The sequence below is a fragment of the Tetrao urogallus genome, assembly GCF_951394365.1.
Source record: "Tetrao urogallus genome assembly, chromosome: 3".
Classification (NCBI taxonomy): Eukaryota; Metazoa; Chordata; class Aves; order Galliformes; family Phasianidae; genus Tetrao; species Tetrao urogallus.
Window position 1 is genome coordinate 33103914 of NC_136815.1, and position 12398 is coordinate 33116311.

General features: G+C 38.1%; 1 protein-coding gene across 1 annotated transcript in view; it reads right to left on the reverse strand.

Annotated features, from left to right (window-relative positions):
* CSPP1 (centrosome and spindle pole associated protein 1) overlaps positions 1-12398 on the reverse strand; it is a gene marked incomplete at both ends in the record, with an annotated part of 49122 nt that overhangs the window by 10747 nt on the left and 25977 nt on the right. Inside the window, 8 exons of the mRNA XM_079533804.1 lie at positions 2564-2704; positions 3451-3596; positions 4298-4418; positions 5237-5303; positions 6481-6585; positions 7427-7582; positions 8727-8876; positions 10238-10350. Coding sequence (XP_079389930.1) covers positions 2564-2704; positions 3451-3596; positions 4298-4418; positions 5237-5303; positions 6481-6585; positions 7427-7582; positions 8727-8876; positions 10238-10350 — 999 coding nt within the window. The remainder of the gene's footprint in view (positions 1-2563; positions 2705-3450; positions 3597-4297; positions 4419-5236; positions 5304-6480; positions 6586-7426; positions 7583-8726; positions 8877-10237; positions 10351-12398) is intronic.

Genomic DNA, 12398 nt, shown 5'->3' on the forward strand with positions numbered 1-12398 from the left:
GGGTTGGACATGTATAGTTTTCAGCATCAAGTCAACCCATGGGAGCACAAAAGGTTGCTGCATGAATATCTGGGTTTCTCTTTTACCCTCCCCAGTTTCACCTGTTGAGACCTTAACATCTTTACACATTATTTGAAATACTGTATCTGACAAGACATTTAGGTACACAGCTAGAAAGAAGTTTGTTTTGTGACACGCTCTGCACACTGCTGAACCCCAGTGAAACTAGGACATGGTAATGAGAAAACACACCAGCTTGAATAACTGCAGATGAGACAGCAATTAAACGGCCATAAACTGGAGCAGAGAAGTTCTGCACCAACATGCAAAGGAACTTCTTCACAGTGAGGGTGACGGAGCACTGGAGCAGGCTGCTCAGGGAGGCTGTGGATTCTCCTTCTCTGGAGACATTCAAGACCCATCTGGAATCCTATGTGTGCAGCCTGCTGCAGGGGGCTTTGCAGGTGGACTGGACCTGATGACCTCTAGAGCTCCCCTCCAGCCCCTACGATTCTGTGAATCTGAACTTTCCAAGCTATACGTGAGAACCTGAAAGCATATGGCCTTCCTACTATAAGATTATACTGCCTTTTCTAGCGTATTTTTCTTTTCTTATCTTCACCTTCACAGGTATTTTGTACATTTCATTTGCTTTTCTTTTATTAAATATATTTGTGAATTAAGAAGAAAAAAAAAAGAGTGTAAACTACACTATTTATCATCCCAGAAGTAGCTGCTAGCAGTCCTATGGACAGCCACAGAATCATAGAATGGCTTGGGCTGGAAGGGACACCAACGATCACCAACCTCCAAACCCTTCTGTTGCAGGCAGAGCCAACCACCTTCAGATCTGGTACTAGACCAGGCTGTCCTGGGCCCCAACCAACTTGGGCTTGAAAACCTCCAGGAATGGGGCACCCACAACCTCTCTGGGCAGCTTGTTCCAGCACCTCACCACTCTCTGTAAAGAACTTCCTCCTGATATCCAATCTAAACCTTCCCTCCTTGAGCTTAAAAACATTTTGCCTTGACCTATCACTGTTACCCTTGTAAGAAGTTGATTTCCCTCCTGTTTATAATCCCCTTTTTAAATACTGGAAGGCGGCAATGAGGTCTCCCCACAGCCCTCTCTCCAAATATTTGTTTTAAGCAGGTAAGGCAATCCACACTATCATACAGTATGATAAAACAGGAAAGCCTCTGCCACAACAGCCTGTAACACAGCCTCTTATCCACAATACATATTGCTTTAATTCATCTTCCTGTCTGCCTCATATCAGACAATAAAACTGCTCATCGATTTTCACTGAGGGGAAGATGATGAACTTATCTCTGAGGAAAATGAACTGGAAATACAGAGATAACATGGTAACTAATTATCTAGCTCAGTACATGCTGACAGGCTATAAATGATGTTGTAAAGCAGTAAACGGGATTGAGAGAGAGAAAAGGCTGCTTAAGGATCCTCTGTAAGATTCATTGGAAAGTTATTTTAGAAATCAGCTCCTTGTGTTCCAGCAGAAAACGCCTGCTGCTAGTTTGCCCCCACGTAAGACTGCGGTATCCATTTAGCATTAGCTTACATCTAATACAACCACTCAGCCTTAAAACTAATGAAAAAAGGCAAGTTTGCTTTCCAGCTAGTGGAGGTTGCTCTCCAGGCAACATTAAATCAGAGCCTTCTCAGACTGCCTGTTAAGTAATACTCCAATGGGAAGAAAACAAAAAACCAGAAACACACAGTTCTCCACTGAAACTACTGACCTCTTTTGCATCATTTCAGTCCATTCCAGAAAGGGCAAGACTGAACGCAACCCTGCACACCCAATTTTGACATTATGTGATATTTAAAATCTTGTAATCAACCCAGAAGATGTTACAGAGATGCTGATTTGTAACCGCAATGTTATATTATTCATAAGCAATACTGCCCACCTTGCTAGAACACCAAAACATCCACCCATTCTGGAGTTGCTAGTAAGTTGCAAAACCTTACACATGATTTCTAAAGCAAAGTCTGTTCCGGGATACAGATTTCTGAATCTGTGAAGCACTCAAACCATGACTACAAACATAAAAGGAATTTAGTACTAAGAGATAAAAGTAGAAGACACATTGGCTGCACTATAACTGATACAGCTTCAAAGCCATCTCCTTCAGTGAGAACTGAAAAGGTGCTGGGAGGGACTTACCTGCTAACACCTCCACCAGGTATCAGCTGAAGATTTTTACTGCTCTATGATTTTCTTTAACAGAAAGTAACCAACCTAATTTTCTCCTGCATTGTTCTGAAGCAAGCACGAAGCAGTAATTAAATTCCTTTCAGGGAAATAAGGAGAAATAGTCACACTAATTTTTAAAAGAAGTCATTCAATACTTCTATGCTTTTTAATGTGACAGAATTTCAGTGTTCTGGTGAACAGAAGTGCTTTACACTTCTGTGCTGCAGTGCTGACAGGGAACATCAAGGTAAAACCAGACCTGCCATTTTTTAAAAACCTTCATCAAATACAAAAGCAATAGACAAAGCCACTGAAATTATCTCGGTCCATTCATTCCTTACCTTCTGCTTCTCTCCTCATTCTCATTCTGTCAAGTTTCTTCTGCTGCTCTCTCAACAGAGCCTGCTGTTGAATTTCTAGAGTCTGGTCATCTTTTGGAGGATCAGGATACATTTGCCTTAAGCCTACACGTGTTTCAGAATCTAGAACAAAGATAGGAAATAAGAATTTTTCTTTTCCAGAAATATTAAAGTAATTAAAGCAGTTACACATTCACAGTCAGAAGAAACATTAAACAGAATGGTGACAATGGCATTCTATCCCCCAGGCTGTTTAGTAGCACACTTTCATGGCATGCATAAGAGACGCAGGCTGATATACCCTCACTTTAAAGAGCTTGCACTCCTGTTTAACTTCAAAATGACATCTCCAGCCAGAAGGCCCTTACAGAGAAGAGCAATGCTTTCTCCCTCCAAAATCTAGAAGGCATTTTGGGGGGTGTCCATCGATCAAATTAGAAATGTTATGAGAACAGCTCAAATCATATAATTAAACAATTTATCAAATTAAAATCTTTCAAAGCATTCTTTGAATCAATATTCAACAGTTGACAAACATTTTGGAAAAGAAAAACATTTCTCCATCAAAATTACATGTATTCTTTAAAAGACCCCCATAAAATTTAGCAAGGTTCCCCATAAGGTATGTGCCAAGTGGTTGCACACTGATTCTGGCAGTGGTGCAGTACCTAACAACAAACTGTAGACATTTGTAGAAACACTCACACTAAGTGACATAAATGCATGCAAAATGCTGTCCACGGAGCATGCTGCGCATAGGCAGTGGCTGAGAAGAAGCCAGTGTTTTTTGTTTTAAATCCTGAGTAACATGGAAGATGGAGGAGAAGATGTTTCACAGACTTTCTTCCTCAGCAACAAGATCTCCCTACCTTTGTATTTAAGTTCATTAAAATCCCAGATGTTCTGCATGTTGACAGGATCTTGTGCATCCTTTGATGAAGGCCGCCTCACCGGAGCCTGCAGACGCAGCCTGGCCATCTCAAATATGTCCTTTGGATTCTTCTCTCTCCTCCCACTTGAAAAGTGTGTGAAACAAGCAAAACATCATTTCAAACCGCAGTACTCATGAATTACATGAAAGCATAGTTTAATGCTAATAAAACTCACTTCTTATACTTAGACACTGAGCAACTGTTTATTTAAAGCTACTAGTAATTTTGAAAATAATCACACTGCATATCATGTAATGAGAAGAAATAATCTATTTGAAACAAAGAAAAAAGAACCTCTTACTTTAAGGAACAGAACTATGACTTCTGATCTGATGAGTCTTTTGCAACTAGTGGGTACAGTTACCTAGCGCAGTTTGGAAGCAAACCATGAAGTTTTAAATAAAAGGGTATGAATTTCTGTAAGGAAGAAAGTACTCCTACAGCATTGCTCTATTTAACAGATACTGCAGTCTCCAGACACAACTCACAGCCTTGGAGGGAAGGCATTGAGATAAAAACTTAGACATCAGTTTTAGACCAATAGACCAAATATTCCAACTACCAACATTATCAACACACTCATTCTTAGACTAAAATTTAGAAAGATTTCTGGAAAAAACAACCAGCCAACCACACATCAGAAAAATGAAAAAAGGTATGTGTAAGTTTAATGCCCACGTTTTCATTTAACACATCATATTAGCCAACTGACACTTCTAATACACAGTAGCTCCAAGTTCCTGTATAAAAGCTGACTTCTAAAAAATGAAGATGAAATTCTCACCGTGTAATTGGTCCATCATCATCACTAGCCACACTTAGCAACTGTTCCTGCAGTCGCCTCTCTTCACTACGAAGCTGTTTCCTCATCTCTGATAATTCATTTATCACATTCTTTCTTTCTTCTGTAATTTAACACCAATAAAGTGTTAGAGACACTTTTCTGCCTGCCTCGTAAATGCAAGGTGAAAAAAATGACAATGCACTGTTAATTAAAGTGATTAGATATGCACAAGCATTTCATACTTTAGAAACCAGGGGAGAACTTGCATTTTAAGGCAGCAGAAGGATGAAGTCACCAGAACAGCAAAAAGCATTCAAACTTCAACAGAAATGTTTGCTGCGTTTAAAAAAAGGAAAAGCTAAGAAGCAACTGGATGCTGACAGTAAGCAGCCTTATTCTGCAATTTGTAAATCTACACAGTTCTCCTGAGAGTTAGAAGACAGGAACTGAAGTGGTATCAACACATAAAACCCATTTCTGCCTCCTAAATCCCTCTGAACAGTTCAAAAGAGAAATATCAATCTGCTTAGTGCCATCTCTTAAGTGTTAAGGAGTTCCAACTTCAACACTTATTTTTAGAGTGTGCTCATGCTGAATTTTCAGAACTACTGCTGGTCTCAGCTGCTGGGTTTTTGTAGTTAGGACAGCATTCCTCAACAAGTGTCAAGTTTTACAAATTCCTTGTTTTTCACATTACATACATTCTAGCAAGCACCTTTCAGTTTGACTGCAGAATCTATCAGGCGAGCAAGTTTTACTAGTTTAAACGCTCCTACACAAAAGTTAATCCATATTTCTTCATTTCTCTAATTTCCACGAGCTGCATTAAGAACTTCTTCCCTAGTGGAAGAGCTACAACAAACCCAGGTACTGACTACTTTTGTAGGACAGCACTTACTGTTACACTTCATGTGTTTTTGCAGTGAAGACAGTACCTACCAAGTGCTCGCAACTGATTTCTTCTAGCTGGGACAGGTGGAGAAGGAGCTCTGGGTTGTGGAGGATCCTAATCATCAGAATGAACACAAAATGTTAACACGTCACAGTAAGCAACTACACCAACCATAGCAGCCTTTTATTTCCTTACTTTATGTCCAACTTATTAACTATCACTACTACCAGCAAAAAGAACAGTAACCTGGCAAGTCATTAATGCGTAGGGCTTTTTTGTTTGTTTGCTTTTTAAATCTGATCTTTTAAATGCATTAAGCAAGGCATAGCAATATGAACTGTAACACACTCAGAGATCTGACCACAGCTGTGCTATGTGCTGGAAGGACATACAGATAAACAAACGAATTGGTTTTAGACAAGGTTTAAAGTCTTAAAACATTTTCTGAAACTGCACTATATTTTGCCAAATTATCACTTCCTGGTAAACCCATTTAAAAAACTTACAGTCCAATTCACTCCTACATACATAGTAAAAACAGTTTCCAATAAAAAAAGAAATGTAGCTCAAGATTCACAGTTATTTAATCTACTCTACTCATTACAGGAGGAATTTTAAAAAATAAAGAAGGTGAAGCGTAGCAGCAAACTTTTTGTACCTTCAGGAATACAAAACAATGCCCACAGTGAGGTTGCAAGTCTGAGCTAAGTTCTTTTCTTAGTGAACATTCTGGATTACTGGATTCACAAGCAAGAACCCAGCAACAAACTGAATGTGAGAAAAATAACCTCAGCTGCTCATCTCTACTCTTTGCCATCACTGTAACCCTCCTTTGGAGGCTCTCTAATATCTTTACATCCTTCTGTTGTGGTGCCATGCATGCAGTGCTCATGGCAAGGCCACAAAGCACAGAGCAGAGTGGGACAATTCATTCCTTCAACCAGCTGACAAGGATCCTTAGATCTCTGGAAAGCTGAACAGAGCATCTACTCTGAAAAACAAGAGGCTCTTCACTACAGAAAGTACACAACGTGCAGAAAAAATTAAAATAAGACCCCCCAAACAATTCTTATGTTCTCAATAACATTAAGCTTTACAGCCATTAAGTAACAATAAAGACCTTCTCTAGTTATTCACTGTGTTCCAGTGAACAAATGGGCAAAGAGGAAAAACTGAGTAGGATTTCACATGCTGCGCTGACTTGAATATAGGTAAGTAGAATGACAAAATATCCCGAGTTGGAAGGAACCCACAAGAATCATCAAGTGCAAGATGACTAGAAAAATCCTACTTGTGAGTAGTAAGATATATGGCTTTCAGCTGATGGAATCCTCTCTTCTTTTCTTATCGACTTGTTCTGAAGAGCAGGAATGACAGGAGAAGGTTTCCTTGAGAACTGTAAGGAGTAAAGAAAGACTGGAACTACTTTCCCAAAGGCTCTAAAATATACATATATTATACATATCAAGAGTTTTGTTAACATGCTTCATTTGACAGTAAAATGCTTTTATTTAGTGTTAATTGAAGCATTTTTATACTTGATATTAACTTTAACTCTTAACCCCATAAAATGATTGCAAAAATAATTTCATGTGATTTTATTTACTACATATAGAAGTTTTAATATGTGTTTCTGTGTTGCATGTCTTTTTCAGTTACAGTTGTTACTTTTTTCTATTTTTCTTATTTATTTTATTTATTTATTATTTTTTTTAAACTCCAGCCAATTCCATTGTATTTGTTTTAGGGAAATGCTTTGTAGAAATACGGAAGAGAAACAGTTCTGTAATTTATATTGCCTACTATAACTTTGTAATGGACTTCTCATCCAGGTCAAAGGAAAATAATTAAATTATAAAAAGCCTCTTTGCTGAAGATAAACTGTCCTTCAGTCCCCTAGAATATTTAATAACTTCTCTTTGTGTTTGGTCCTCAGCAAAAGCAGGCTAAGGTTCCTCATAGCAGATTTAAAAAAAAAAACAAGAGTGCAGCTTACCAATATGGACATTGCTCTATAGTACTTTTAAATGAAACTTTATCAGCAAGATAAGGCTCCACTGTCCTGTGTCTGATATTTTCCCATCAGCTGTACTGCACCTGCTAAGTGTACTGGAGCTGAGGAGGCCAAGAAGGGAGCAATACTGGCAGAGGTTTCTGAAATCATACTCTCTTTTCAAAGCAGTTATTCTTGTAAATTAGGAAGTATTTGGTATCTTAGAAAGTAACTGAAGCATTACCATTTTCTTTTCCTCTTCTATCTTGGCATCTTTTTCCTTCTCAAAATACTGTCTAAGTTGTTCATCTCGCTTTTCTTCTTTTTCTTTCCTTCTTTTTTCTGCCTCTTTTTGTCTTTCTTCATCTAATCGATTAATTTCTCTGTTTTTTAACCTTCGCTGTAATAAAAACATTATCCATACCTTAAAAAAGATTCAACGGTTTTAAGGTTTTGCTTTTTTTTCCCTTGGAGAAATTAGAACTCAATTAAGCTGTTATTATGAAATACGAAAGTATATTCCAAAACATTCAAATTCAAATCCAAAACAGTGTCATGAAGATAGAGCAGTCCTGGCTCTATAAACATTTCACAGAATTTCTCATAACTTCAATACACATCAGTTTTTGTCCCCAGATCCATGTCAGCCAGCCAAAATGTAGGCCACCATTTCTAAAAGAAGCACAACATGATAGCAGTGCCCACAGAGAAAGGTCACAGCTTTAATCTTCCTATGAAAACCAGTTGCTTCCTATGCTACCCATGCCCCATTCTCTTATCCAGAAAACCCATCCAACTAAACTGTGCAGAAAGAACATAAAGTTTTAGAAATCCCAAACTACACCTTCCCATGTAATGTTTCCTAACCACAAAAGGTACTGAAAGATTTTCCCAGATCTGATGGCCCTCTGTCCTTGTCTCAGAGTTATTTATGAGACTTTGAATTACACAAAATCATTCAATTTTCCACATCTGATCGATAAAGTTTGAGTTTGAATTAAATCACAAGTTCACCTTGTGACAAATACTTATTAAACTTGAAATACTTATTAGACTTGCTTGGGATTCTTCCAAAAAAAGTAGTATTTTATCTCAAAGATACATTCTGGCCAAATAATCAAACACGCTTTCTGAAATAAGCTGCATTCAGAATACAAAAACTGCATTAGAGCTAGATGGAAGAGACTAATGAACATAAGTGTGTCTCTGTTTGTTTTTAATTGACTGATTTGACAAAACTTCTTGTAGTGGCCTCACTGACAATTTTCTTTTAATATGAGTGCGCCTCTGACAGATATAAAACTAAGTTTTTTTTTAAAAAGAATTAATGATATTTCAAGTTGGCAGCACACTATAAAAAGCAAGAGGAACGTGCATTAAAAATGATCATTTCCTACAATTTTTTTTCTCCTCTGATTAATGTAAGCCACTTTAATTACAGAGGCAACTTCACAATATACTTCTAACTTTACCCTCTTGATCTAGAAGACAATTACTTCAAAGGGTTAGATTAGGATGAAAGTGAAGGGATCAAAATATTACACCTCCTCCTCCTTCCTTCTTTTCTCTTCTTGTTCATCTTCATATGCTTTTTGAATTCTCCTCCTCTGTTCAGCTAGTCGTTTCTCTTCTTTTTCTTCTTCCAGTCTAAGTTTTTCTCGCTCTGCTTCTTCCCTACGTCTCTTTTCATCAATCTAGAAAACAAAACAAAGAAGTATTCAGCTATCAACAGACAGCAGTAATCTCATAAACATCTCCCATCGTGAACATCTACAGAACTTTGAATCCCTGCTCATGCAACCAACAATTGTATGCAACAACCGAAAGATCTCAAAGGCCAGCCTAAGTTTCAATTTCAGGATTCCTTTAAAACAAGCCAGTACTTTACTGTTTCTTTTTGGCCACTATTTACTGAACCATCTTTCAGTACAAACACTAATTATATGTGCTAGTAATAAAATCTGAATATTTGCAAACACTTTCCTCTGGAGGTGCCGAAATAACACTTTACCAAACAAATAAGAAGATGGGAAACCAAAGAAAAAAGACACAGTGATTGTCATCTTCTTTTCCACAATAGTATTTATAGACTCACTGTTGACTTACTGAAGCCAACGCCCATTCTTAATTACTTTTGGCAGCCCTATACATAAAGAAGGACTCAAGCTTTTCATTCATTAAGAGATACACATCACAGAATCACAGAATGGCCTGGGTTGAAAAGGACCACGATGATCATCTAGTATCAGTCCCCCTGCTACGTGCAGGGTCACCAACCACCAGACCAGGCTGCCCAGAGCCACATCCAGCCTGGCCTTGACTGCCTCCAGGGATGGGGCATCCACAACCTCCTTGGGCAACCTGTTCCAGTGCATCACCACTCTCTGTGTGAAAAACTTCCTCCCAATATCTAACCTAAACCTCCCCTGTCTCTGTTTAAAACCATTCCCCTTTGTCCTATCACTATCCACCCATGTAAACGTTTTTACTTCTAAATTATTTACTATTTCCTTGATATTGTAATTACACTGACATCTAATTCACATAGAGTAAAATTACACAGAAAGCTTTACGGACAGAAGACAGAAACTGATAGAACAGCAGTCACACTTTAGAAAGCCATCAACAAATAACCACATTATTACTGTCCCAATGACAATGACAAGTGCATGTCATTCTGACAAACATGCACTTGTAACACGCTCATTTCCAAGGGCAATTTTTTTTCCTTTACGCATTTATGTATGTAAGCTTGTACTGTATGAACTGCTTGAGAACTCCAAACTGAATTTAGAGAGTCACATTTCGGAAAAGAGACACGATCTAAGTTAATGAAGCCAATTATTAATAGCATCATTTTCATAACCATTTCTTATGAAGGGGAAAAAAAAAAACAACCAGATTCAACAGCATACAGCTCTCAGCATACACCCCGCTTGCAGAATTGGCTGCGACACAATAAAACCTTTGGTCAACGTTATCTAATGATTTAATTTGCATGTAATCCCTCTTTAAAAAAAAAATAATTAACATGACAAGTGGCGTAAGCATTCACCTGTAAACGAAGAAAGTTTTTGTATGACTCTTGTCGCTTCAGTTGTTGTGGAGATGGCGGCTCACCAAACACATTGCCCCGAGCAAAAGGAGAAGTCTGTGCAAATGCAAAACCTAAGAGGGAGATACGGGAAAAAAAAATCCAGCTAAAAATCAAATCAAACTGAAGAGAGCAAACCAGAGTGAAGGAGGAGGAATGTGAGACACTCCTTTCACAAAGTAGTTATGACAGCCCTATTCAAGGCAATAGCTGAAAACAACAGTTGCAATTAAAAGTTTTCACACTGTCTGTCTAGAATGTTTTTACTGCTCATTAATGTCTGAGCTGGATGCCTTGTTACAAAATGACACCTACAAAAGATTTTAGGATATCATGAAACAAGTCACATATTTTACCCTGAAATCTACAGTTTAAGATCTAAAACAATGTCACACTGAAGTTAATTAGAATAGCAAACATTCTATATTTCATAATTCTACTGCTTGCCATCTACTCTGATTTAAACACACATAGCTCTGTTTCTTGGGTTTATTCAATATTTAAAAACAGAGTATGAGGTAAAGTAGCAATGGATACTACGAACAACAAAGCCAAAAACCGGCAAATAAAATTCTAAGCACTCAGAAAATGGAATTCTGCCATTGTAAGGCACCTTCTGTTCCATGAAATTTGAAGTGTCAGGTCTCTTTGAGCTCAGCAACTTTCTCCACTGTATTGGAAACAACATCACTGGGGACAGGTCACCAAGTTAACCTTCCTGAGTTAAGAATGTGTCATAACCATACAGTCCCAATAGCTCTAGAGAAGAGGATCAACTCAGATAACAGAACAGCCTCTGCAGAACAGGATCTCTACAGGAAGTGGAGGAGAAAGAAAAATAAATAAGCATAAGTTGTGTTCTCTTTTCAACTGATACAGCATGATCCTCATTCTTACCATGTCTCCTCCAAAAGACATAGTGCCTCAGGAGCGTGCAAACACCACAGCTCCACTAAGCTGAGATGAATAGAGCTACAAGCTGCTCTCATGCTCCTCCCTTACTTTTCCCTGTGCAGTGGCTTAACACCCAAGCCAGATGAAAGCAGAAACGAGATATACATTTATTCCCATAGAGACAGACAGGCTTACTTCTACTACTCAGCTCTAATTACAGAATCAAATACCTTCAGGTTAATGCTAGTTTTCCTTACACTGAATCACTGTTTGAATGCTTCCAAAACAGAACTTATATGTGGTTCTTCAGGATGGATTTACTTCACACAATCCATTCTGTGCAGAAATTCACAAGAAAGCTTATATATCATTTAAAAGGCACCAACACAAGGCAGACAAGTTACTATGGAATGCATCCAGGAATTAACTTATTGTGTAAAAGCTACTACCCAGCAAGTTCCTGTTTAGCAGGAAGGAGAAAAATGAAATAAAATAGAAATGAAAAATGAAATAAAATAGAAATAATCTAAACAAGGTCATTTTAATGCCTGACTATTTAAGTGGGAGGTGCAAGGCCATCCTAGTCACAACTGTCATCCATATCACCTTCTGTTCTCAGTGTCAATGATCTAACCAGGTGACTCTTGGCTTTAACAGCCTTGCCTGTTCCACCTCTTACTAAATGGTTAAATACACAGTGTATCAGGTAGGAAGAGCGAGACAGCACAGAGAGAAAGGAAAAAAAAGATTCAAGAGTCGACGGTCGTGACATTGAACATTGATCTTGGGAAACAGATCCGTGTTCCAATTAACATCTTTACATACAAGTGCAACAGATGGAGTAGGAAAAAGAAACCAGCATATAAGCTGACCCAAGCAGAGCAGGGCAGATCCTGGGGACAGGTCTGGAGTATCACAGCACTCTCATTCAGATGTCTCATGAAACATGAGAGAAAGATGCATTTTGTTTTTTAAATAAGAAAGTCAAATAGAATCCCTAAAAATTGGAGGCAGTATGCAGGGCTGCATATCTACTTAGTGTACTCATTCCCTCTTTGAACTTAACTATGCCCGTTTCATCTTACACTATCATCTACCTGCAGGCCATCTCCCCTACTTCTATGGCATTTTTCTCCTACTATACAGTCCTATTTCACTGCACCATTTAGAAGTAAAATAAATATGTATCAAGATTTGATTATGTAACTTTGAACCTGGAAAATTCATG